Source organism: Chlorocebus sabaeus, chromosome 20, assembly GCF_047675955.1.
Source record: "Chlorocebus sabaeus isolate Y175 chromosome 20, mChlSab1.0.hap1, whole genome shotgun sequence".
In the NCBI taxonomy this organism is placed as follows: domain Eukaryota; kingdom Metazoa; phylum Chordata; class Mammalia; order Primates; family Cercopithecidae; genus Chlorocebus; species Chlorocebus sabaeus.
Window position 1 is genome coordinate 58811277 of NC_132923.1, and position 23949 is coordinate 58835225.

Here is a 23949-nt window from a genome sequence, read left to right on the forward strand (position 1 = left end):
AAAAAAAGGTTTTATTATTAGGCTAAGCCATAATTTCTTTCTACTTTTTAAAATACAGAAATTGTCATCAAACTGAAATTTATTGTCTTATATGCTAATAGGTCAGTTGTTCTGTCTTAACTGTAATGATTTCTTAATGAAAATGATCTTAAATCTGAGATTCCTAACTTTGGCTTTTAACTAGAATTACCCATTACATTTTATGATGTCTTTAAATGTCAGTTGTAGCTGTTAGTCTGATAATATGTGTGGAATATACAGAAGGGTATTTAGACAGAAGTTAGGTTAACATCTGAACTACTTCCTCCTTGTGTATTTAAGAGAATATTGACTGATGTTTCTAGAATCCTCAACTAACTCTAAGTTTATTTTCTTTGTCTAGAATACTATGCCGTTTTTGTTTTTGGAAGGAAGAGCTATAAGAACAGTTTCCTGCTCTCAAGGAGCTTCAAAGGCTGTACCAGTGGGGATGCCATTGGTGTATTTAGCTGGATAGTTGTTATTCAGAAAAGCAGGACAAGTAATTTTGATTCCTGGTCCATACTTGGTAATGTCAGTAATGTTAACTCTAGCTGGTTGTTGACATCTGGTCATTTAGTTGCCAATCCTTTTTCTTTTTTTTTTTTTTTCCCCTAGCTTATTTTTATGTGAAAGTCTTAGATTTTTATAGTATTCTGAGCTCAATTCAACACAGGGACACCAGGTTGCTGCTTTTGTTCAGGGTTTCCAGCCTGTGCACTTAAGAAATTTATTTTTATGTATTTCAAGCTGTAACTCCAGAGATTGGGATTGTTTGATTGGGTCCTTAGCAGTGGTACTAATAGCAACTTCTGTCTCTAGAACATTGGAAAATTAAAATGTATTTATCTACCGTTTTTTCCCTTGAGGTTATATGAAGGTAGAAATGAATCAGACTAGATGATTAGCTAAGCAAAACTGTTAACCCTCATCCCTTCCCCTCTAGACAACTATGAAATTAGTCAGTATGTATTCGATCCTTCTTGCAGTCTCTTCTCTGACAATTATAAAAGTGATTCAGGCTGCATAATGTTGTTTGAATGAAATGAAAATATAGACTAGAGCTGTTTTGGGTTTTTTTTTTTTTATTACCATCAGTCTGTTCAGTGAAAACTAACATTTGAGCATGATTCTTTTTAAAAATCATTTTGTGACAGTTTAGCAAGGCTTGACTGTTAAGCAGATTATGGTATGGTAATATTTCTAGTGTGCACATTTCTTCACATGTCTGGTATATGGGAACTACTAACTCCATCAGGACTTTGCCTGTAGTAGGTACTCAGCATTTACTGAATTAAATCAATAAACATTTTTGATGAATTAAAGTACAAGTCAGACCTCTGTGTCTGTGGGCTCTGCATCTGCAAATTCAGCCAACTGTGGATCAAAAATATTAGAAAAATGGAATGACGGTCCAACAATACAAGTAATACGAATGAAAACAATACAACTATGTACATTGTATCAGGTATTATAAGTAATTTAGAGATGCTTTAAGTATACCAAAGGATTTGCATAGGTTGTATGCAGATACTGTACCATTTTGTGTAAGGAACTTGAGCATCTGTGGATTTTGGTATTTGCATGGTTCCTGGAACCAATCCCCCAGGGACACTGAGGGACTATAGTTGGTCGTACCACCTGATTTTAGAGATTTTCTGATCCTCAGAAGTTAATTAAGTAAACTACAGTATTCTGTTCTTAACCTCGGAGGATACATTCCAAGAACCTCAGTGAATATCTGAAACCACATATAGTATTGAATCCGATATATACATGGTAATATTTTTTCCTGTACATGTGTATCTATAAAGTTTAAATTCTAAATTAGACATAGTATTAACAATAATAATAAATTAGAAAAAGACTGGGCATAGTGGTTCACGCTTATAATCTTAACACTTAACTTTAACTATGATGTTGTCTTGAAAAAGAAATCAGCCAGCCAAGGTGGCTCATGTCTGTAATCCTAGTATTTTGAGAAGCTCAGTCAGGAAGTTTGCTTGAACCCGGGAATCCGAGACCACCCTAGGCAACATGGTGAAACCTTGTTTCTATAAAAAAAAATACCAAAAAATTAGCCAGACATGGTGGTGCATGCCTGTAGTACCAGCTACCCAGGAGGCTGAGGTGGGAGGAGTGCTTGAACTTGGGAGGTCAAGTTTACAATGTTGACAATGTTGGGTCCTTTACGTAGTTGCGTAAGTGAGCCATGATCATGCCACTGCACTACAGCCTTGGGCAACAGCCTGACCCTGTCTCAAAATTTTAATTTAATTTAAAAAATGAAATAAAACAATTACAACAATACACTGTATTACTGACAGGGGCAAATTTTTAAAAAAACCAATATGCTGTAATAAGTTATATGAATAAGGGGATCCTCCCCTACCCCAGAATACCTGATTGTACTATACCATAGGTAACTGCAACCATGGAGAGCAAAAACTGAAGATACTGTGTCTTAAGTTTCTTTTCAACTCCCAAATTCTTGGATTTCTCACATCTTGGCTTCCTCAGTAGAGGTGAGAAATGCTAAAACAGTGAAAACAGGAAAAATAATTTACTCATTCAAGAAGTCGATTATGGTCCAGATGGAAAACTTGAATTATTTTTGTAAAACTAAAATAAAGTAGCCAGGCACCATGGCTCACGCCTGTAATCTCAGCACTTTGGGAGGCTGAGGCGGGTGGATCACTTGAGGTCAGGAATTCAAGACCAGCCTGGCCAACAAGGTGAAACCCTGTCTCTACTAAAAATACAAAAATTAGTCAGGCATGGTGGCGGGCACCTGTAGTCCCGGCTACTTGGGAGTCTGAGGCGGGAGAATCGCTTGAACTTGGGGTGTGGACATTGCAGTGAGCCCAGATCACGCCACTGCACTCCAACCTGGGCAACATTGTGAGACTCAAAAAATATAATAATAAGTAAAGTAAAAAGTTTCCCATACTTGATAAATGTCTAATAAAATTGAATGTGTTCTAGGACTCTGAAAAAGGAGTTGAATATAGTTGGAGGTTGGTTTTTAGGAATTATTTTTCTTAAATTAATTATCCTTGTAGTCACCTAGGAATTGTATATTTTCTGTTGATCTTAGAAAATTGATCAAATCTATAGTTCATTTTGTTTTTTCAATTTTTTTTTTAAAGAGATGGGGTCTTACTGTATTAATGTTGAACTCCTGGCCTCAGCCAGGTCTCCCACCTCAGCTTCTGAAGTAACGGACTGCAGGTGCCACTGAGCCAGGCTCCGTTATTGGTATTTTTATTAAAAGCTTTTCTCTAATGTCTTTGTAACAGTTCTCAATTGTTGAAATGGTGTTACTCGTTCTTTAGAGTAAAATGTCAACTTTCATTTTCTTTTTTTTTTTTTTTTTTTTTTTTTTTTTCTTTTTTGAGACGGAATCTCACTCTGTCACCCAGGCTGGAGTGTAGTGGTGGGATCTCGGCTCACTGCAACCTCCGCCTCCCAGGTTCAAGTGATTCTCCGGCCTCAGCCTCCAGAGTAGCTGGAATTAACGGGCACGTGCCACCATGCCCAGCTACTTTTTTTTTTTTTTTTGTATTTTTAGTAGAGATGGGGGTTTCACCATGTTGGTCAGGCTGGTTTCGAACTCCAGACGTCAGGTGATCCACCCACCTCAGCCTCCCAAAGTGCTGGGATTACAGGCATGAGCAACAGTGCCCAGCCTCAACTTTCATTTTCATTTGGTTAGTTTTTGAACTATTCAGTGGGTAAGGTTGTATAAATGTCTTTTCTCTGTATAGAAGTTTCTTGGAGTTCAAGGAGTGCTACTTTGCAAACTCATAGAGTATTTATAAAAGCTAACTGCAGAAGGTGTTCATAGGCTAAACCGTTTCCTATTCTTGGTAGCACCATTTTCTCTGGCCTGAAATACTTTCCTTCTACTATTAGTGTCTGTCAGTGCCCAGCAGTGTATTTACTTTCCTGAGGAACAATTCAAATGCTAAGTGCTTTAAGACCTAAGGGTGGAAAAGCAGTGTTTTCAGGCATTATTAGGAAAATAAGATTTAAATTAGACACCCAGAAACAAAAACGGGTTTGTAATTGGTAAAGTGAAAGATGGTTAAAGAAGGTTAGATTGACCAAAGCTAGAGTTTTTCTTTTTTTTTTCTTTTTTTTTTTTCTTTTTTTTTTTTTGAGACAGTGTCTCATGCCGTTGCCGAGGCTGGAGTGCAGTGGCGTGATCTCGGCTAGCTGCCACCTCCACTTCCTGGGTTCAAACAGTTCTCCCACCTGAGCCTCCTGAGTAGCTGCGAGGCATGTGTCACCATGCTCAGCCATTTTTTGTGTGTTTTTAGTAGAGACTGGGTTTCTCCATGTTGGTCAGGCTGGTCTCGAACTCTTGACCTCAGGTGATCTGCCTGCCTTGGCCTCCCAAAATGCTGGGATTACAGGCGTGAGCCACTGTGTCCAGCTGAGAGTGTACCTTTTTTTAATCGAGCAATCTAGTTCTTGATCCTAATATTCTTTGTGGTGGGTGTTTGCATTTTTAGATGAGGAAAAGGGAAATTTAGGAGTCCTAGGAAATACAGTTGGTATATGGGAACTGATACATAATTAGACTTAAGCAATCCATGTTGAATTTATGACTTAAGCACTTAACTATAAATTTACCCTCTCCAGTTGTCTGATGATAATCAAAACTTGAAGCAGTTATCCATATTGGGATCTCTTTGGGGAATCCCAGCCACCAAAAGTTAGGTTTTCTTTAATATTTTTTCATGGAAGTTTTCAAATATACTCAAAATTGAAAGAATTATGTAATAAAGTCTCATGAGCCCATCACACATCTTCAATAATGAATGTACAGCATTGCAGTGTGGAGCTTGGCCTCTTGCTGACCACTCATCAATGTGGCAGAACCACTCCATGGTTCCCCATGGAAATGGGAACTACTTCAGTTCTCTTTTTACAGAAAAATTCAATAAATATCTACTGATTGTGCCCTACTTGTGACTTGAAGCCAGGTTGTTGTTGTTGTTTTTCTTTCTTTTTTTTTTTTTTTACAGTCTTGCTCTGTCACCCAAGCTGCAGTGCAATGGCATGATATCAGTGCACTGCAACCTCCAGCTCCTGGGTTCAAGTGATTCTCTCGCCTCAGCCTGCCGAGTAGCTGGGACTATGGGCATGCCCCACAATACCTGGCTAATTTTTGTATATAGTAGAGAGAGTTTCATCATGTTGCCCAGGCTGCTCTCGAACTCCTGAGCTCAAGCAGTCTACCCACCTCCACCTCCCAAAGTACTAAGGTTACAGGCATGAGCCACCATGCCAGCAAAGCTGGGTATTTCTTAAATTTGTTCAGTCAGGTGCAAGAAATTGTTTGCCCTACTCTGAAAGTTAAAAATATTCTAAGAGAATTATGGTTTCGCAGCTGAGGTTTTTTAAGACTTGAGCTCCCAGGACTCCTGCATATATCCTTAGAACAACATTGTCCAGTAGAAGTACAATGTGAGCCACGTTTTGTTTAACCCAGCATATCCAAAATATTACCCCTTTTGCATGTGCTTAATATAAAAAATTAAGATGATTTCTATTCCAGGTTTTCAATATTCAGTGAGTAATTTTACACTTAGAGCAAGTGTCATTTCAGACTAGTCACATTTTGAGTACTCAGTAACCACATATGGGCTAGTGGCTACCTTACTAGATAGCATAGCCTTTGGGTCCCACAAAGTGTTCACATTCTCTGTTTACACACATCTTTTGAAGTGTCATGAGAGAGAGCCAGATAGGATCCAGATTTTCTTTAAATCTGTTTGGTCTGTCTTACAGATTCCTAGTTGATTACTTCTTTGTTGCTTCTTATAGGGATGTATCAGAAGCTTAATAAACTCATGATTATTATGTTAACTGCCTGAAGTATTAATTTTAGCAATAAATTGAACTATAATTTTAATTTTTCAAGTAAATTTTCTTATGTGATTCTAAGTATTTCATATATACATGTATTAGAAGTAAATGGGAGTTTAGTAATGAATAGTATATAGTAGTTTGTGATGGTATTTTTCTGGTTTTTTTTTTTTTTAGATTGCAGCAAAAATTGGAGGTGATGCTGGGACATCACTGAATTCAAATGACTATGGTTATGGGGGACAAAAAAGACCTTTAGAAGATGGAGGTAAGTTATACTCATACGTATTTTAAATTGTTTTTCAGAGTGTTTAGTTGAAGTGGTTCTCAGTATGTTTTTGTTATTCTATTGAGACATTACTTTTATTATAAGGTTGTTAAAACTGTAAGGTGTATATTGGCCTAAAGAGGAGGGGAAGAGACCTAGAGAAGGTAAGTAAACCTTTCAGTCAACCAGAAAGTTTTGTCTTACTAGAAAACAGTTTATTTTCCCTCTTTTAGGATTGTGCCAGATTGAAAGTTTGCACAGACGTCTTGTTAATAATATTAAAAAAGCAAAAATATAAATTGCTTAGAAGACATTTCACTGGTTTTACTCATACATGAATGGATTTTAATATGCTGTGTTTTCGTCATTTTTCTATTTGCAATTACACTTTAAAGGTCGAAATTTGTATTGTTTGCTACTCTAGTGTGTTGCAGGTTATACCGTTTTTTTTAATGTTCTTTGCTTTTAGTACTTTTGTGTTTCACGTTTAGCTTTAAACCTATGGATTAAAACAGTGGGTTCACAGTGCTTTGTAGTTTTAAAAATCATAATCATTGAAGCTTCTGAACTTAGAAGTCTGCATGTATTTTTTGTTTTAGGTTTGATGTATGAGTTTTGATACATTTTCTTTTTACCCTTTTTTTTAAAGGAAGGATTCTCACTGAGGCTATAGAATGCATTTGTAGCTTTTGACCAGGAGAACTTGGTTTCCTTTATTTAAGTGTCTTTCATATTTATAGTGAGGTTTTTAATATAAAAAAAAATGAGCTAATGATGCTTCAGATGTTGTATGTAATGTATTCTTTTTATTTTATGTGTAGATGGCTCTTGGACAAGTCCGAGCAGTACAACACACTGGGAGGGAATGCCCTCTCCTTTTAAAGGCAGGAATTTTTATTTATTACCTGTGTTCAGTATGTAAACGTGAAATAAACCAGTGGATTCTTAAATGGACACAAATATTTCTTGGATTATGTGTCTGAATTTTTGCTGCGCAACATTCTGATGGTTAATCATTTAAGTTTGAAGGGGGGAGGAGAATGTAGTACTTTGAGCTATAGGTTGTCTGTTCCAAGGTATGCATTGTATTCATCTGTGTAATGGATTTAGATGAAGGTAGTCATGTAGTTGCTTTGAGTTTTTTTTTTTTTTTTTTGCTAAAGTTTTATGCTGTGAAATGTTTGTTTATAAATAATAGAACAGTTTAAGGTGAGATTGCCTTGTAATGTTGTGGGGGGGTTTTTCTTTAAATTTTTTGGGGCATAGCTTTGTGGTCACTGTCAGATACACTCAACTTTTAATATGTCAGATTTTCATAGTTTGATACGCTTTTTTCCCCCCAGTCTTCAGTTCCTGAGGTGGAAGCATCATTAGCCTTTAGCATGTGATATTTTGCTAGTAATGGACCTAAAGTACTTTGTCTTGTATCATTCTAATGTGCATAACATACATTAAGGTTAGTGATTTGTTAAGAATCAGATAACTATTTTAATGTCTGTGCATCTTTTGAATGTGAAGAGAATGAAGTATAGTTTCTTTTTTAGATTACTGAGTTTGTGTTGAATTTTGGCAGTTTTGGTTCAAATGATAAACCATACCTTCAGATATTTCAATAAATGTTTATATTGTTATTCTTGTTTGGGAGGGGAGAAGCATTGTACTTAATTGGAAAAAAATTAAAAGACACTTAATTTTGCAGATCAACCAGATGCTAAGAAAGTTGCGCCTCAAAATGACTGTAAGTATTCCTTTTAAACTGGGTCAAAAGCTATATTAAGATTTTGTTCATATTATCAGGTATCTTTGAAGTTAGTTGGTTTATGAGTATTTTGGATCAGCTAGCCTGAATTTCTTTGTAAATATGTACCTTTTTCTCCTATTTTACAATCTGTCCCATTAATTGTGGCCAGGTATATGTAAGGATTGGTTGCTGAATTATTTTACATATTTAACAACTCCAATTCTTGATCTATGCTTGTACAACTTGAAAAAGGAAATTATTGTTCTGTGCCATTGCTAATATAATGTCTTCCCTTTCATTGGCTCTCTTACCCCTGTCAGTGCCAATATAAATATTCTGTATAAAATTTGACTCTCTTCAAGGTGTTGTCTGTGCATTAGGGAAAGATTTTTGAATGTTTGATGTGATTTTGTTGTTAAATACATAAGTAACTTTAAATTTTGAATTTTCGTTTTATTTTTATTTAATTTTTTGATAGCTTTTGGAACACAGTTACCACCGATGCATCAGCAGCAAAGGTATAGTCACAAACTTTTCAAAAAGTACTCTGCAAGTTTTGGTTGAGCTGCATGTAAAAACACAACCACATTGGTGTATATTGAATATGTGTCTGTATTTTTTGGTGTACCTAGTTCATATCACTCCCCTTGGGAAGGTACCATAAAGTGATGATTTTTCTTTTGAGTGAGAAAAATTTGTGATTTGGGGAGAGAGATGGAATTAGCTACAGTTTAGAAGAACAGGGGTGAATTAGAGTAACTGTTAAGATGACATTCTCTAAACTCCACTCCAACTCCTTTATAGTTCATGCCGTCAGACTGTTCCATTGATCTTCTTCACTTGATGTATCATCTTAAAATTCTTAATTTAACTACTCAAGTAATAAGACCATATTTTTTGACATGAGTCTGAGCATAGAACCTTAGTTTAAGCCATTGGGAGACATTAGACTTCCATTTTTATTAATAGATTATCTTTTATTTGTGAACAAAGTATCTTTCACTGAAAGAAAAATGGTACTTTCTGTTACTTTTTAGCAGATCTGTAATGACAGAAGAATACAAAGTTCCAGATGGAATGGTTGGATTTAGTAAGTAACTTGATTTTTAAAGTTTTGAAAACATGATCAAAACATACTTTAGAATCTTTCAACCAAAAAAACTTTTTTTTTTCTAACTAGTAATTGGCAGAGGAGGTGAACAGATCTCACGCATACAACAGGAATCTGGATGCAAAATACAGATAGCTCCTGGTAATGTTACATTCTCTTGGTATTTTCAGAGTGACTAGAAAAGTAGCGCTTTTTTTATTCTTTTAGGTTTCTAGTACTAATAATGCTGCCTTTAATCTTTTGACCTGAAGTTCTATTTTTGTTTTAAATTGTAGACAGTGGTGGCCTTCCAGAAAGGTCCTGTATGTTAACTGGAACACCTGAATCTGTCCAGTAAGTTTGAAAATCTTTAAAATCGACTTAAAGTAACAACAGGAGAACTCTTTGAATTTTCTCTCTGTTCTTTGTTACTGCTTTATTTTACACTACTCTTTCGTTGCCTCCTTCCCTCCCAAGTCCTCTGACTCCTTTGAAGTTTATGCCTCATGCCTTTCTCAATTAGGGTTCGTCATCTGAATCATTAAACACAGAAAATGGTTAAAACAAGTTCATATCTACTCCAGTCTCTACTTGCAAAGCGAAGTGTATCCTGGAGGAGAATGCGCAGTAATGTTGACTGGTGACACCTAAAACTCACAGACATTAAGCTCAAGTGGACTGTTGTGTTGCCTGCATTTCCCTAGTTCCATTCACTTTTCCATTCCTCTCCAAGGCTCTTTAATACTATATTTCCCCATCTCCAAATCTTCAGCATCTAACCCCACCTCTCTCCTACTTAAGCTTATTTACGGAGAAAATGGAAACGAATGATAAGAAGCTTTTCTTTTCCCCTACCACTAAACCTGCCAGCCTTCTTTTTTTTTCTCTGTTCACATAGTACTCAGGTAATTGCTTTCCTTTGTGTTCATGTGCCTAAAGCCAGCCCTTTCTTCCTAGTTGTACTGTCTTCTGCGTTATTAGTTCCCCCTCTTTACTAGATTTTTTCTTTTCTATTTTTTGAGATGAAGTCTCACTCTGTTGCCAGGCTGGAGTGCTGGGGCACAATCTCGGCTCACTGCAACCTCCGCCTCCCGAGTTCAAAGGATTCTCCTGCCTCAGCCTCCCAAGTAGCTGGGACTGCAGGTGCATGCCACCACACCCAGCTAATTTTTGTATATTTTTAGTAGAGACAGGGTTTCACCATGTTGGCCAGGATGGTCTCAATCTCTTGACCTCGTTATCCACCCGCCTCGGCCTCCCCAAGTCCTGGGATTATAGACGTGAGCCACTGCCCCCAGCCTGATTTTCTTTATGGCACTTTCCAAATAATGCGTTATTCATTTGACATGTTATTTTTGCTTATTTTAATGAAACGAAGCCACTCCAGCAGGAACCCTCTTTGAGTGTTACTACCCCATTACCTAAAATAGCACTTGCACATGGTTGATATTTAAGTATTTGTTGAATGAATAATTGTAGCATATGAGTAAGCAAAATGGTAGTTTAAAAATGTAAATAAATAAATCATTTAGTTCTTGGAAGAATCAGTTTAATTCTGAGATAACTTTAGCATTGGAGTTCTTGGAAATTTTGGACTATTCTTAAAAATAAAAATTGTATATCTAGAAAATTTATTGCCTAATCTCTCAATCTTTGACCCTTGATGGCATTTTCTTTCAGTTAAAAGTAAAAACATTGTTAAAGTTAGCATTAAGGCACCTAATCCTGAATTGGGGTAGGAGGAGTACTTGGTTACATTGTTTTGTATTTCTTTATTTGAATAAACTTGGGTATGCTACAACTTATTATTTAAATATTAATTTGTTAACAGGTCAGCAAAACGGTTACTGGACCAGATTGTTGAAAAAGGAAGACCAGCTCCTGGCTTCCATCATGGCGATGGACCGGGAAATGCAGTTCAAGAAATCATGATTCCTGCTAGCAAGGCAGGATTAGTCATTGGAAAGGGGGGAGAAACTATTAAACAGCTTCAGGTATTGTTATGTTTGTGAAATGGCTACTTTTGGTCTGTTTTGATGCCCATTTTTGTCCGCTTCCTTTTGTTAATATGTATTATTTCTATGATTATAACAGGAACGGGCTGGAGTTAAAATGGTTATGATTCAAGACGGGCCGCAAAACACTGGTGCTGACAAACCTCTTAGGATTACAGGAGACCCATATAAAGTTCAAGTAAACTTAACTTTATACTTTATAAAGAAAGAGTTTGGGTTGAATGGGGTTGGGCAAAATATGCATGAATAATTAAAATGTTTTGAGACGTGCTTTCTAAATTAGCTAACTTTTTCTACTTTAGCAAGCCAAGGAAATGGTGTTAGAGTTAATTCGTGATCAAGGTGGTTTCAGAGAAGTTCGGAATGAGTATGGGTCAAGAATAGGAGGAAATGAAGGGATAGATGTAAGTAAAAATACCCATTCAGAAATGGTTGTATGCTAATTCATAAATATAGTAGTGTTTTCTGTTTTATGTTAAATAGCTCTAACATTGTTATCCTTTTATTTCACCTTTATACTTTAGAATACAGAATTAAGTATTTTATATCTTGTCACCCTATTTGCTATAAATATAAAATTATATGTACTATTATGATTTGAGGCAGATTTTCAGGAAATGGTGCTTTTTTAAAAATACTTTTTACTTTAAACCCTGAGAAGCCAGTTTTCTTAATACTTAGTCTTTTTTACATAAGGTCCCCATTCCAAGATTTGCTGTTGGCATTGTAATAGGAAGAAACGGAGAGATGATCAAAAAAATACAAAATGATGCTGGTGTTCGAATTCAGTTTAAGCCAGGTGAGTGCATATAATAATCTTGTAAGTGTTGGCAGCAATGAGTTTTGACATACATTTATTATTGTTATTTTTTTTAAATCTAAGTTCTAGGGTACATGTGCACAACGTGCAGGTTTGTTACATATGTATACATGTGCCATGTTGGTGTGCTGCACCCATTAACTTGTCATTTACATTAAATGTATCTCCTAATGCTATTCCTCTCTACTGTCCCCTCCTCACAATAGGCCCCAGTGTGTGATGTTCTCCTTCCTGTGTCCAAGTGATCTCATTGTTCATTGTCCACCTATGAGGGAGAACATGTGGTGTTTGGTTTTCTGTTCTTGCCACAATTTGCTGAGAATGATGGTTTCCAGCTGCATCCATGTCCCTACAAAGGACACAAACTCATCCTTTTTTATGGCTGCATAGTATTCCATGGTGTATATGTGTCACATTTTCTTAATCGAGTCTGTCACTGCTGGACATTTGGGTCGATTCCAAGTCTTTGCTATTGTGAATAGTGCTGCAATAAACATACGTGTGCATGTGTCTTTATAGCAGCATGGTTTATAATCCTTTGGGTATATACCCAGTAATGGGATGGCTGGGTCAAATGGTATGTCTAGTTCTAGATCATTGAGGAATTGCCACACTGTTTTCCACAATGGTTGAACTAGTTTACAGTTCCACCAACAGTGTAAAAGTGTTCCTATTTCTCCACATCCTCTCCAGCACCTGTTGTTTCCTGATTTTTTAATGATTGCCATTCTAGCTGGTGAGAGATGGTATCTCATTGTGGTTTTGATTTGCATTTCTCTGATGGTGAGTGATGATGAGCATTTTTTCATGTGTCTGTTGACTGTATGAATGTCTTCTTTTGAGAAGTGTCTGTTCATATCCTTTGCCCACTTTTTGATGGGGTTGTTTGCTTTTTTCTCGTAAATTTGTTTGAGTTCTTTGTAGGTTCCGGATATTAGCTCTTTGTCAGATGAGTAGATTGCAAAAATTTTCTCCCATTCTGTAGGTTGCCTGTTCACTCTGATGGTAGTTTCTTTTGCTGTGCAGAAACTCTTTAGTTTAGTTAGATCCCATTTGTCAATTTTGGCTTTTGCTGCCGTTGCTTTTCGTGTTTTAGACATGAAGTCCTTGTCCATGCCTATGTCCTGAATGGTATTACCTAGGTTTTCTTCTAGGGTTTTTATGGTTTTAGGTCTTAACATTTAAGTCTCTAATCAATCTTGAATTAATTTTCTTATAAGGAGTAAGGAAAGGATCCAGTTTCAGCTTTCTACTTATGGCTAGCCAATTTTCCCAGCACCGTTTATTAAATAGGGAATCCTTTCCCCATTTCTTGTTTTTTCAGGTTTGTCAAAGATCAGATGGCTGTAGATGTGTGGTATTATTTCTGAGGGCTCTGTTCTGTTCCATTGGTCTGTATCTCTGTTTTGATACCAGTACCATGCTGTTTTTGTTACTGTAGCCTTGTAGTATGGTTTGAAGTCAGGTAGCGTGATGCCTCCGGCTTTGTTCTTTTGGCTTAGGATTGTCTTGGTAATGCGGGGTCTTTTTTGGTTCCATGTGAACTTTAAAGCAGTTTTTTCCAGTTCTGTGAAGAAAGTCATTGGTAGCTTAATGGGGATGGCATTGAATCTATAAATTAGCAGTATGGCCATTTTCACAATATTGATTCTTCCTATCCATGAGCACGGTGTGTTGTTCCATTTGTTTCTGTCCTCTTTTATTTCACTGAGCAGTGGTTTGTAGTTCTCCTTGAAGAGGTCCTTTACATCCCTTGTAAGTTGGATTCCTAGGTATTTTATTCTCTTTGAAGCTATTGTGAATGGGAGTTCATTCATGATTTTGCTGGCTGGCTGGCTGTTACTGGTGTATAAGAATGCTTGTGATTTTTGCACATTGATTTTGTATCCTGAGACTTTGCTGAAGTTGCTTATCAGCTTAAGGAGATTTTGGGCTGAGACGATAGGTTTTCTAAATATACAATCGTGTCATCTGCAAACAGGGACAATTTGACTTCTTTTCCTAACTGAATCCCCTTGATTTCTTTCTCTTGCCTGATTGCCCTAGCCAGAACTTCCAACCCTATGTTGAATAGGAGTGGTGAGAGAGGGCATCCCTGTCTTGTGCAAGTTTTCAAAGGGAGTGCTTCCAGTTTTTGCCCATTCAGTATGATAATTGGCTTGGGTTTGTCATAAATAGCTCTTACTATTTTGAGATACATTCCATCAATACCGAATTTATTGAGTTTTTAGCATGAAGGGCTGCTGAATTTTGTCAAACGCCTTTTTCTGCATCTGTTGAGATAATCATGTGGTTTTTGTCATTAGTTCTGTTTATATGCTGGATTACGTTCATTGATTTGCATATGTTGAACCAGCCTTGCATCCGAGGGATGAAGCCCACTTGATCATGGTGGATAAGCTTTTTGATGTGCTGCTGGATTCGGTTTGCCAGTATTTTATTGAGGATTTTTGCATCAATGTTCATCAGGGATATTGGTCTAAAATTCCCTTTTTTTGTTGTGTCTCTGCCAGGCTTTGGTATCAGGATGATGATGTCCTCCTAAAATGAGTTAGGGAGGATTCTCTCTTTTTCTATTGGTTGGAATAGTTTCAGAAGGAATGGTACCAGCTCCTCCTTGTACCTCTGGTAGAATTTGGCTGTGAATCCATCTGGTCTTGGACTTTTTTGGGTTGGTAGGCTATTAAATACTGCCTCAATTTCAGACCCTGCTATTGATCTATTCAGGGATTCAACTTTTTCCTGGTTTAGTCTTGGGAGAGTGTAAGTGTCCAGGAAATTATCCATTTCTTCTAAGTTTTCTAGTTTATTTGCGTAGAGGTGTTTATAGTATTCTCTGATGGTAGTTTGTATTTCTGTGGGGTCGGTGGTGATATCCCCTTTATCATTTTTTATTGCGTCGATTTGATTCTTCTCTCTTTTCTTCTTTATTAGTCTTGCTAGCGATATGTCAATTTCGTTGATCTTTTCAAAAAACCAACTCCTGGATTCATTGATTTTTTTGGAGGGTTTTTTGTGTCTCTGTCTCCTTCAGTTCTGCTCTGATCTTAGTTATTTCTTGCCTTCTGCCAGCTTTTGAATGTGTTTGCTCTTGCTTCTCTAGTTCTTTTAATTGTGATGTTAGGGTGTCGATTTTAGATCTTTCCTGCTTTCTCTTGTGGGCATTTAGTGCTATAAATTTCCCTCTACACACGGCTTTAAATGTGTCCCAGAGATTCTGGTATGTTGTATCTTTGTTCTCATTGGTTTCAAAGAACATCTTTATTTCTGCCTTCATTTCGTTATGTACCCAGTAGTCATTCCTGAGCAGGTTGTTCAGTTTCCATGTAGTTGAGTGATTTTGATTGAGTTTCTTAGTCCTGAGTTCTAGTTTGGTTGCACTGTGCTCTGAGAGACAGTTTGTTATAATTTCTGTTCTTTTACGTTTGCTGAGGGGTGCTTTACTTCTAACTACGTGGTCAATTTTGGAATAAGTGCAATGTGGTGCTGAGAAGAATGTATATTCTGTTGATTTGGGGTGGAGAGTTCTGTAGATGTCTATTAGGTCCCCTTGGTGCAGAGTTGAGTTCAATTCCTGGATATCTTTGTTAACTTTCTGTCTCGTTGATCTGTCTAATGTTGACAGCGGGGTGTTAAAGTCTCCTGTTATTATTGTATGGGAGTCTAAGTCTCTTTGTTAGTCTCTAAGGACTTGCTTTATGAATCTGCGTGCTCCAGTATTGGGTGCGTATATATTTAGGATAGTTAGCTCTTCCTGATGAATTGATCCCTTTACGATTATGTAATGACCATCTTTGTCTCTTTTGATCTTTGATGGTTTAAAGTCTGTTTTATCAGAGACTAGGATTGCAACCACTGCTTTTTTCCGTTTTCCATTTGCTTGGTAGATCTTCCTCTATTTTGAGCCTATGTGTATCTCTGCTTGTGAGATGGATCTCCTGAATACAGCAAACTGATGGGTCTTGACTCTTTATCCAATTTGCCAGTCTGTGTCTTTTAATTGGAGCATTTAGTCCGTTTACATTTAAGGTTAATATTGTTTGTTTTTTGTTTTTTGTTTGTTTTTTTTTTTTTGAGGCGGAGTCTTGCTCTGTCGCCCAGGCTGGAGTGCAGTGGCACTATCTCAGCTCACTGCAAGCTCCGCCTCCTGGGTTCACGCCATTCTCCTGCCTCAGCCTCCCGAGTAGCTGGGACTACAGGCGCCTGCCACCACGCCCGGCTAATTTTTTTTTTTGTATTTTTAGTAGAGATGGGGTTTCACCATGTTAGCCAGGATGGTCTCGATCTCCTGACCTCGTGATCCACCCACCTCGGCCTCCCAAAGTGCTGGGATTACAGGCTTGAGCCACCGCGCCCGGCCATTTAAGGTTAATATTGTTATGTGTGAACTTGATCCTGTCATTATGATATTAGCTGGTTATTTTGCTCGTTAGTTGATGCAGTTTCTTCCTAGCCTCAATGGTCTTTACATTTTGGCATATTTTTGCAATGGCTGTTCCTTTCCATGTTTAGTGCTTCCTTCAGGATCTTTTGTAGGGGAGGTCTGGTGGTGACAAAATCTCTAAGCATTTGCTTGTCTGTAAAGGATTTTATTTCTCCATCACTTACGAAACTTAGTTTGGCTGGATATGAAATTCTGGGTTGAAAATTCTTGTCTTTAAGAATGTTTAATATTGGCCCCCACTCTCTTCTGGCTTGTAGAGTTTCTGCTGAGAGATCCGCTGTTAGTCTGATGGGCTTCCCTTTGTGGGTTACCCGACCTTTCTCTCTGGCTGCCCTAAACAATTTTTCTTCATTTCAACTTTGGTGAATCTGACAATTATGTGTCTTGGAGTTGCTCTTCTTGAGGAGTATCTTTGTGGCGTTCTCTGTATTTCCTGAATTGGAATGTTGGCCTGCCTTACTAGGTTGGGGAAGTTCTCCTGGATGATATCCTGCAGTGTTTTCCAAGTTGGTTGCATTTTCCCCGTCACTTTCAGGCACACCAATCAGACGTAGATTTGGTCTTTTCACATAATACCATATTTCTTGGAGGCTTTCTTCATTTCTTTTCACTCTTTTTTCTCTACATTTCTCTTCTCGCTTCATTTCATTCATTTGATCTTCAATCCCTGATAATCTTTCTTCCAGTTAATCGAGTCGGTTACTAAAGCTTATGCATTTGTCACGTAGTTCTCGTGTCATGGTTTTCATCTCTTATCAGTTCTTTTAAGGTCTTCTCTGCATTGATTATTCTAGTTATCCATTCATCCATTCTTTTTTCAAGGTTTTTAGTTTCTTTGCGCTGGTTACGTAGTTCCTCCTTTAGCTCTGGGAAGTTTGATCCCTGGGATATAATCTCCTGGTGTACTGTTTGCTAAGACCCTTGGTAAAGCGCAGTATTAGGGTGGGAGTTACCCGATTTTCCAGGTGTTGTGTGTCTTAATTTCCCTTGGCTAGGAAAAGGAATTCCCTTCCCCCTTTCGCTTCCCAAATGAGGCGATGCCTCGCCCTGCTTCAGCTCTCACTGGTCGGGCTGCACCTGCGGACCAGCATCAACTGTCCGACACACCCCAGTGAGATGAACTTGGTACCTCAGTTGAAAATGCAGAAATCACCCTTCTTCTGTGTCGCTCATGCTGGGAGCTGGAAGCTGGAGCTGTTCCTATTCGGCCATCTTGGGTGCCACACCCATTTATTGTTTAATTAATTTTGTTTCTTTGTTTTGAAGATGATGGGACAACACCTGAGAGGATAGCACAAATAACAGGACCTCCAGACCGATGTCAACATGCTGCAGAAATTATTACAGACCTTCTTCGAAGTGTTCAGGTTTGATAGAAAGTTAACATTTTCATTTTTTGTTTTTATGGAAAAGTATTTTCCTTCATGAAATCTGAAGTTTCCTCTATATCAGAGTCTGCTTGATGATGGTTTATTAATGGAGAAAGTTTAAATTGCTTTAAGGTAAAGATCTTGGAGCAGGAAGAACTACTACCTTAAGTGCTACCTTATTTACTCTTGAATTTAAAAAAATGTTATTACTTATGATTATTTGGGCCAGTTCATCTCTACATTTATGGTTCAGGTATTTGAGAGCTGGGAAAAATAGACGTAATAATTTTATCATGGAAAAAAGTATTTCTGTGCCAATTTTTTTCCTTCTTGTCTATTCCTCTCTATAGGCTGGTAATCCTGGTGGACCTGGACCTGGTGGTCGAGGAAGAGGTAGAGGTCAAGGCAACTGGAACATGGGACCACCTGGTGGACTACAGGAATTTAATTTTATTGTGCCAACTGGGAAAACTGGATTAATAATAGGAAAAGGCAATGTATTTTAAACTCTTAATGTTTAACACATTATTCATTTTTCTGGACACTATTTCTGTTGCTGTTGTAAACCAGTGGCAATGCTTTTTCTCTGGCTGTGTTTTAGTAGAAAAGCATTCTTATGTTAATACGTAACAAGTAAAACATAAATGAAGGATCTAATGTATATTTATAAAAAGAGCAGGATTTTAATCTTACTAGCTTCTAGAGAAAGTGAACTAAGATAATTATTAGCATAAGAAAGGTCTTTTGACCCAAAAAGTTGTTTGAGTGTTTTTGTTTGTGCATTTTGGTTTTTCCCGACTCATATTTTAAAAATTTGAATTTTTATAAGTGTATTAGTTTATATTTACACTGCTTTTAAAAGCAGTTTATTCAAATATTTTATTATAATCACATTAAGGTTAAGTTTAAACATACTAAGTAAATGTAAATGTATTTTAAGAGAAGCATGAAATGCTTCCTAAAATTTGATTTAAAGTGTAGAATATTAAATGAAAAATCTTAATACAATACTGTCAAGTAGAATACTGACTGACCAAACCATCTTTTTAATGGCCCATTTAATTGTGACCATTTTCTTCTAAATAGCTCCTAGTATACCCTTGAAACCTTTAGAGAAATTACTGTCTTTTGATTTTAGGAGGTGAAACCATAAAAAGCATAAGCCAACAGTCTGGTGCAAGAATAGAGCTTCAGAGAAATCCTCCACCAAATGCAGATCCTAATATGAAGTTATTTACAATTCGTGGCACTCCACAACAGATAGATTATGCTCGGCAACTCATAGAAGAAAAGATTGGTGTGAGTATACTTTAAACTTTTAATATATAGTGTAGACCGTTAGATTGTAGTTAAATTAAGACATTTATTCAAATACATCAAAGGAAAACATATAATTACTAGTCTGTATTTATAGATTTCGTGATACCTATAATAGATACAATGTGAAGATTTTCCAGCAATGAAAATAACCTAATTAAATGTGCAGTTACAGGTTTTGAGAACAACCTTACGTTTGAGTGTGGATAGATAGGAGGGTGCAGGCATCATATTAGTGTTATTGTAGGATTGTGGAACATACTTGAAGGACATAGTTAATGGGAATTCATTATTTATTAAGATTTTACTTTACTGAACCCCAGCAAGGCAAACAAGATAAATCAGATGCATCTTCTGCTCTGCAGTAGAAATTCATAAATCCTAGCTTTCGGACTGGCTCACAAATCATCTGGGGGTTTTAAAATGTAGACTATTTGGGTGCTTCCAACTCCTACACATAATATACAGAGGACAGACCTGACTCAAAATTTCTGGGATAGGGCCCAGCATCTGATTTTACACAGATGTTTGGGTTTTTTTCTCCAGAAAAGTTTTCTGTTAGAACAAAAAGTATAAAAAGCTTTGACTGCTTTTTTGTAAATGAGGCAGATGGTGTCTTACTGGAGTTTTTAACACAAAGTGTGCAGGGAGCGTCTTAAATTATTAATCAGAATTTCCTAGGAAAAATTAGTTTTGGTGTTTGCCATGCTGTGAATGGAGTGCCTGCAAAACAAGGTTGACGCTGTTTCTGTGTACTTGGGAAGACAAATAGATGTACAAAAGATGCTTAAGGAACATCTTATAAAATGTACACAAACATTGTAAGTTCTGTTGTATGGATAGTTTAATTGTTCAAAAAATGAAGATGTTTGTGGAGTAATGATAGGAGGTTGATGCCATGGCAAAAAAAATGAATAGCACATCTTGGTTTTTGATTTTACAGTATTAGCCTCACATGCATGGATCAGGATTTCTGTTGGATTCATGGTAAAACAAGATAGATTGTTTTAGAGAAGCAATTTGGTGTGGTGATTAAGAGCACGGACTCTGGAGTCAGGTTCAAAATTCTGTGAATCATTTACTGGTTCTGTGACCTTGGAGAAGTTGCTCAGGCTTTTCTGTGCCTTGGTTTCCTCCTATAAAATGAGGATAATTGTATCTATTTCATAGAGTTGTAGGGATTAAATGAACGTTCACGTGTGTGTCACTTAAAAGAATGCCTGGCACATAGCCCTAAAAAATGTTGCTACTTTTTCAGTATTATTTTTACTATTTGGAAAGAATAGATAATGGATAATAAGTGAGAGCTGACAGCAATTGGAGACTTAAAGAGACAAGTTAATAAAAAGAACTTTAAAGGTCATGAAGTTTAGTTTCCCTATTTTGCAGTGAGAAATTTACAACAAAATATAGTGTTACCATTTTGTCCAGCATGTCGCCTGGTTGTGTTAACTACTCAGAAGGAGCATTTGAGGACAGTTAAGTGTAATGTCTTTGTTGGCTTAACAAAACAGAAATCAGTTAAGCATTATTAATTATGATGTGGCATGCATGCATGATAAGGATATAAAATATCCTGATTTATTGAAGGACTTAAAAAGGGAATGTTTGTGCTGTTTAGAATTATGATACATGAAAGGCCAAAAAGGATATAAATTATTGATCTGAATGGGGTTTCAGTGACAGAAATAGGTTGTGAGGTGGAGTTTGGTTTAATAGTGAACCAACTAGCTGTTAACATTATCAATGAAGTGTTCAGAAGACAATTGATGATATAGGACCCAAGCAGTTTGGGAATATATTGTCAAGATGGTTGTCTTATGTTAGGCAAGTAGATGTAGAGAGAAGAGCTGAAGATAAGGACCTGATTTCTGTGATTAAGATGAAAAAAGTTAGTAAAAGAAAGAATTATAAAAGGAAAGGGATCTACTGCTGTCGCAGACAAGCTAAAGGAAATTTAATTGCTAATTTTAATTTAATTTAAATTGCATTTAATTGCTACCGCTATTGATTTTAGTAAATTTCACATGTCTCATTATTATTGCAGATAAAATAGTTTTTGCAAAATGAATGAGGAAAGGAAGGAAAACCTAAAATTTGTTGTTTGTGACTATAAGAGGGTAGAAATGGAAGATTATTTGTCCATAGAGTTGTTTAACCATTACTGTGTTTTTTCTGATTTTTCTATGTCTTCCTTTTTTTTTTTGTAGGGCCCAGTAAATCCTTTAGGGCCACCTGTACCCCATGGGCCCCATGGCGTCCCAGGCCCCCATGGACCTCCTGGGCCTCCAGGGCCTGGAACTCCAATGGGACCATACAACCCTGCACCTTATAATCCTGGACCACCAGGCCCGGCTCCTCAGTAAGTATTGGGTTTAGTTCTGGGCTTTCCCCCAAAGATTCTAGTTTTTGGACTTTATTTTTATACTGAATTTTCTTCTCAGTGGTCCTCCAGCCCCATACGCTCCCCAGGGATGGGGAAATGCATATCCACACTGGCAGCAGCAGGCTCCTCCTGATCCAGGTAAAAAGATGCTTATCATTTGTGTGTTAGCTGTATTGTTTTTCACTCGTGTTACATTATTAAATTTTCTAGTGTTGATTCTACATTTGTATGCCTCACCTTCACTTACTCTACTCTTTCAACAGCGTTAGGCACTGCCTCTACCCCAGTGTATATAGAACTGACATGAATATGATCTCTGCTTTTATGGAATTCCTTTCAGCTTGCATTTGGCTTTCTTATGAGTCGATATAGCAGAATGATAAAAGCTAAAAGCTGCAGGAAAGAGCACAGTGTCATAGGTTTTGGATACCAGTGCTATCAAATATATAGTGTGTTAACTGTGACATTATCTATGAAAAAATAGTTTTTACTTATTTAGAAAATTATGGGATGGGGCCGGGCACTGAGGCTCACATCTGTAATCCCACCTGTTCAGAAGTCGAGGCTGAGGCTTGAGACCAGCCTAGGCAACATGGCAAGACCCATCTCTAAAAAAATTTGTTTTAAATTAGCCAGCCAGGGTGGTATGTGTCTGTATTTCTAGGGGCTCAGAAGGCTGAGCAGGGGCGGGGGGATTGCTTGAGGCTAGAAGTTCTAGATTGTATTGAGCTGTGGGTGCACCACTGCACTCCCCTGGGCAACAGAATGGGACCCCATCTCTTAAAAATACATATATATGTATATATAAAACAGTCTTACAGAGTGTTAAGTATTTGGGCATAAAACTCCCAAATTGTCAAATAAGATATCGGTTCTAGTACTCCTCATAATGACAACTTCATGTGAGTAAAAATCAGGCCTGTATTTAATAACTGCATGCTAAAACCCAAATACATTTAATTATTTTCTATATTCAGATCTGGATTTTCGATATGTATATATTATATCCTGTACTATTCTGGCATCTTTCCATACCCTGTAGTTTGCTTTCCATCTTGGTCAAAGAGTCATTCTTTGAAACCAGTTAACATTTATTTATGATCCTTTTTTTTCACCTGCTACCTACCTTTTAGGCCTCTTTCACCAGAGTAGTTTCAAGGAAAATATACTTAATTATGGATTACTTTCTACACATAATATATTTATCCCAAAAAAACTTGAAGTAATTTATGTAAATGAAATTACTTGGTTGATTTCATAGGAAGTGTGCTGTTTGGAATATGATGGCACAGCATGATAGTTACCAAATAATCACAACTTCCATTAATTCAAGGAATGACTTGAGTTGTGCTAGGATATAAGTATGCAAAGTTGGGGTTGTGTTCTATAGCAAAAGAATGCACTCCCAGCATACCAACACTGATAGAAGGGCTCACAGGGTACAGAATATAATACTGTAAACACTAATTTTTGGAGAATGAAAGGGCTTTGCTTTTCCTCTTGTTGGCTAATTGGGATGGTATAATTAAGTAATGAGATTGAAGAGTTTGAGTAGGTTAAGAGGCAGATTCATACTGGGTAACTTGGATCTGCCAGGATTGTATTTTTGAGCACTACTGGGTGGTTAGCATGATTGAGAAAAAATGATGGGAATAAGAAGTGGAAGTGGTCTTTGTATCACATGTTGAGTTTCCCACTTGGAGTAGTAGTGAAGTCACTACTATAAAAGCTGGTCAGTGAATGTGTTTGCAGCATGGCCTTTCGGCAAGAAGTAACCCATTTAAAACCAGCCGGTTGGCCCCACTCAGATTTATCAAAGGGTTACTGGGTCTCTGGGGTGGATATTGCTTATATTAGATTTAGAATGACGTAACGTTTTAATGTATGAACTAAAATATTTCTTTAAAAAAAGAGTGGTGTGTTACGGATTTATGTAGTGGTCAAGAATTTAGACTTCAGAGTCAAATAGACCTAGATCAGTCCTAGTCCTACAGTTTACTAATGGTGAGATGTCAGGCAAGTTTTTGAACTCCTCTAAGCCTGTTTTCTTATCTATAAATTGATCAATGAATGAATCTTGGGTTGAGTGAATATTTAGTAAATTCTTAGTACATACTAGTTATTTGTGAGACTGGTACTTCAGTATGGTTTACACGTTTGGGTGTAGAAATAACACTTCCTAAAGTCTGTTTTATCTCAAATTCTCTGTCCAGGCATAGTGTAAAGTGAAATACCTAGATTTCTTGATTAATATACAGATAATGGCCGGGCGCCATGGCTAACACCTGTAATCCTAGTACTTTGGGAGGCTGAGGTGGGCGGTTCACTTGAGGTCAGGAGTTGGAGACCAGCCTAGGCAACATGGCGAAAACCTGTCTCTACTAAAAATACAAAAATTAGCTGGGTGTGGTGGCGGGTGCCTGTAATGCCAGCTACTTGGGAGGCTAGGACAGGAGAATTGCTTGAGAATTGCTCCACTGCATTCCAGCCTGGGCAACAGAGTGAGACACTTCATCTCAAAAAATAATAATAAATACAGATAATGACACTATTGAGATATGTAAACATCCAGGATACAAAAGCAGTACATTGGGCAATTGAGA

At 37.2% G+C, this 23949-nt stretch overlaps 1 protein-coding gene across 17 annotated transcripts in view; it reads left to right on the forward strand.

Moving 5' to 3' along the window:
* FUBP1 (far upstream element binding protein 1) overlaps window positions 1-23949 on the forward strand; it is a 39100-nt gene that overhangs the window by 2646 nt on the left and 12505 nt on the right. For 9 of the 17 annotated variants that reach the window (XR_494210.3, XR_494209.3, XR_494208.3 and 6 more), the window contains exons 2-17: window positions 6073-6163; window positions 6985-7047; window positions 7863-7901; window positions 8383-8422; window positions 8942-8994; window positions 9085-9156; window positions 9291-9348; window positions 10826-10988; window positions 11089-11187; window positions 11312-11413; window positions 11706-11808; window positions 17540-17640; window positions 17994-18135; window positions 18782-18942; window positions 21171-21322; window positions 21405-21484. Coding sequence is in view for 10 of the 17 variants with exons in the window: in XM_007978217.3 (XP_007976408.1) it covers window positions 6073-6163; window positions 6985-7047; window positions 7863-7901; window positions 8383-8422; window positions 8942-8994; window positions 9085-9156; window positions 9291-9348; window positions 10826-10988; window positions 11089-11187; window positions 11312-11413; window positions 11706-11808; window positions 17540-17640; window positions 17994-18135; window positions 18782-18942; window positions 21171-21322; window positions 21405-21484 (1519 nt within the window). In the remaining 7 variants the exon portion in view is untranslated. The remainder of the gene's footprint in view (window positions 1-6072; window positions 6164-6984; window positions 7048-7862; window positions 7902-8382; window positions 8423-8941; window positions 8995-9084; window positions 9157-9290; window positions 9349-10825; window positions 10989-11088; window positions 11188-11311; window positions 11414-11705; window positions 11809-17539; window positions 17641-17993; window positions 18136-18781; window positions 18943-21170; window positions 21323-21404; window positions 21485-23949) is intronic. The other 8 variants (XR_494212.3, XM_007978223.3, XM_038002131.2 and 5 more) reach the window with 3 other exon arrangements.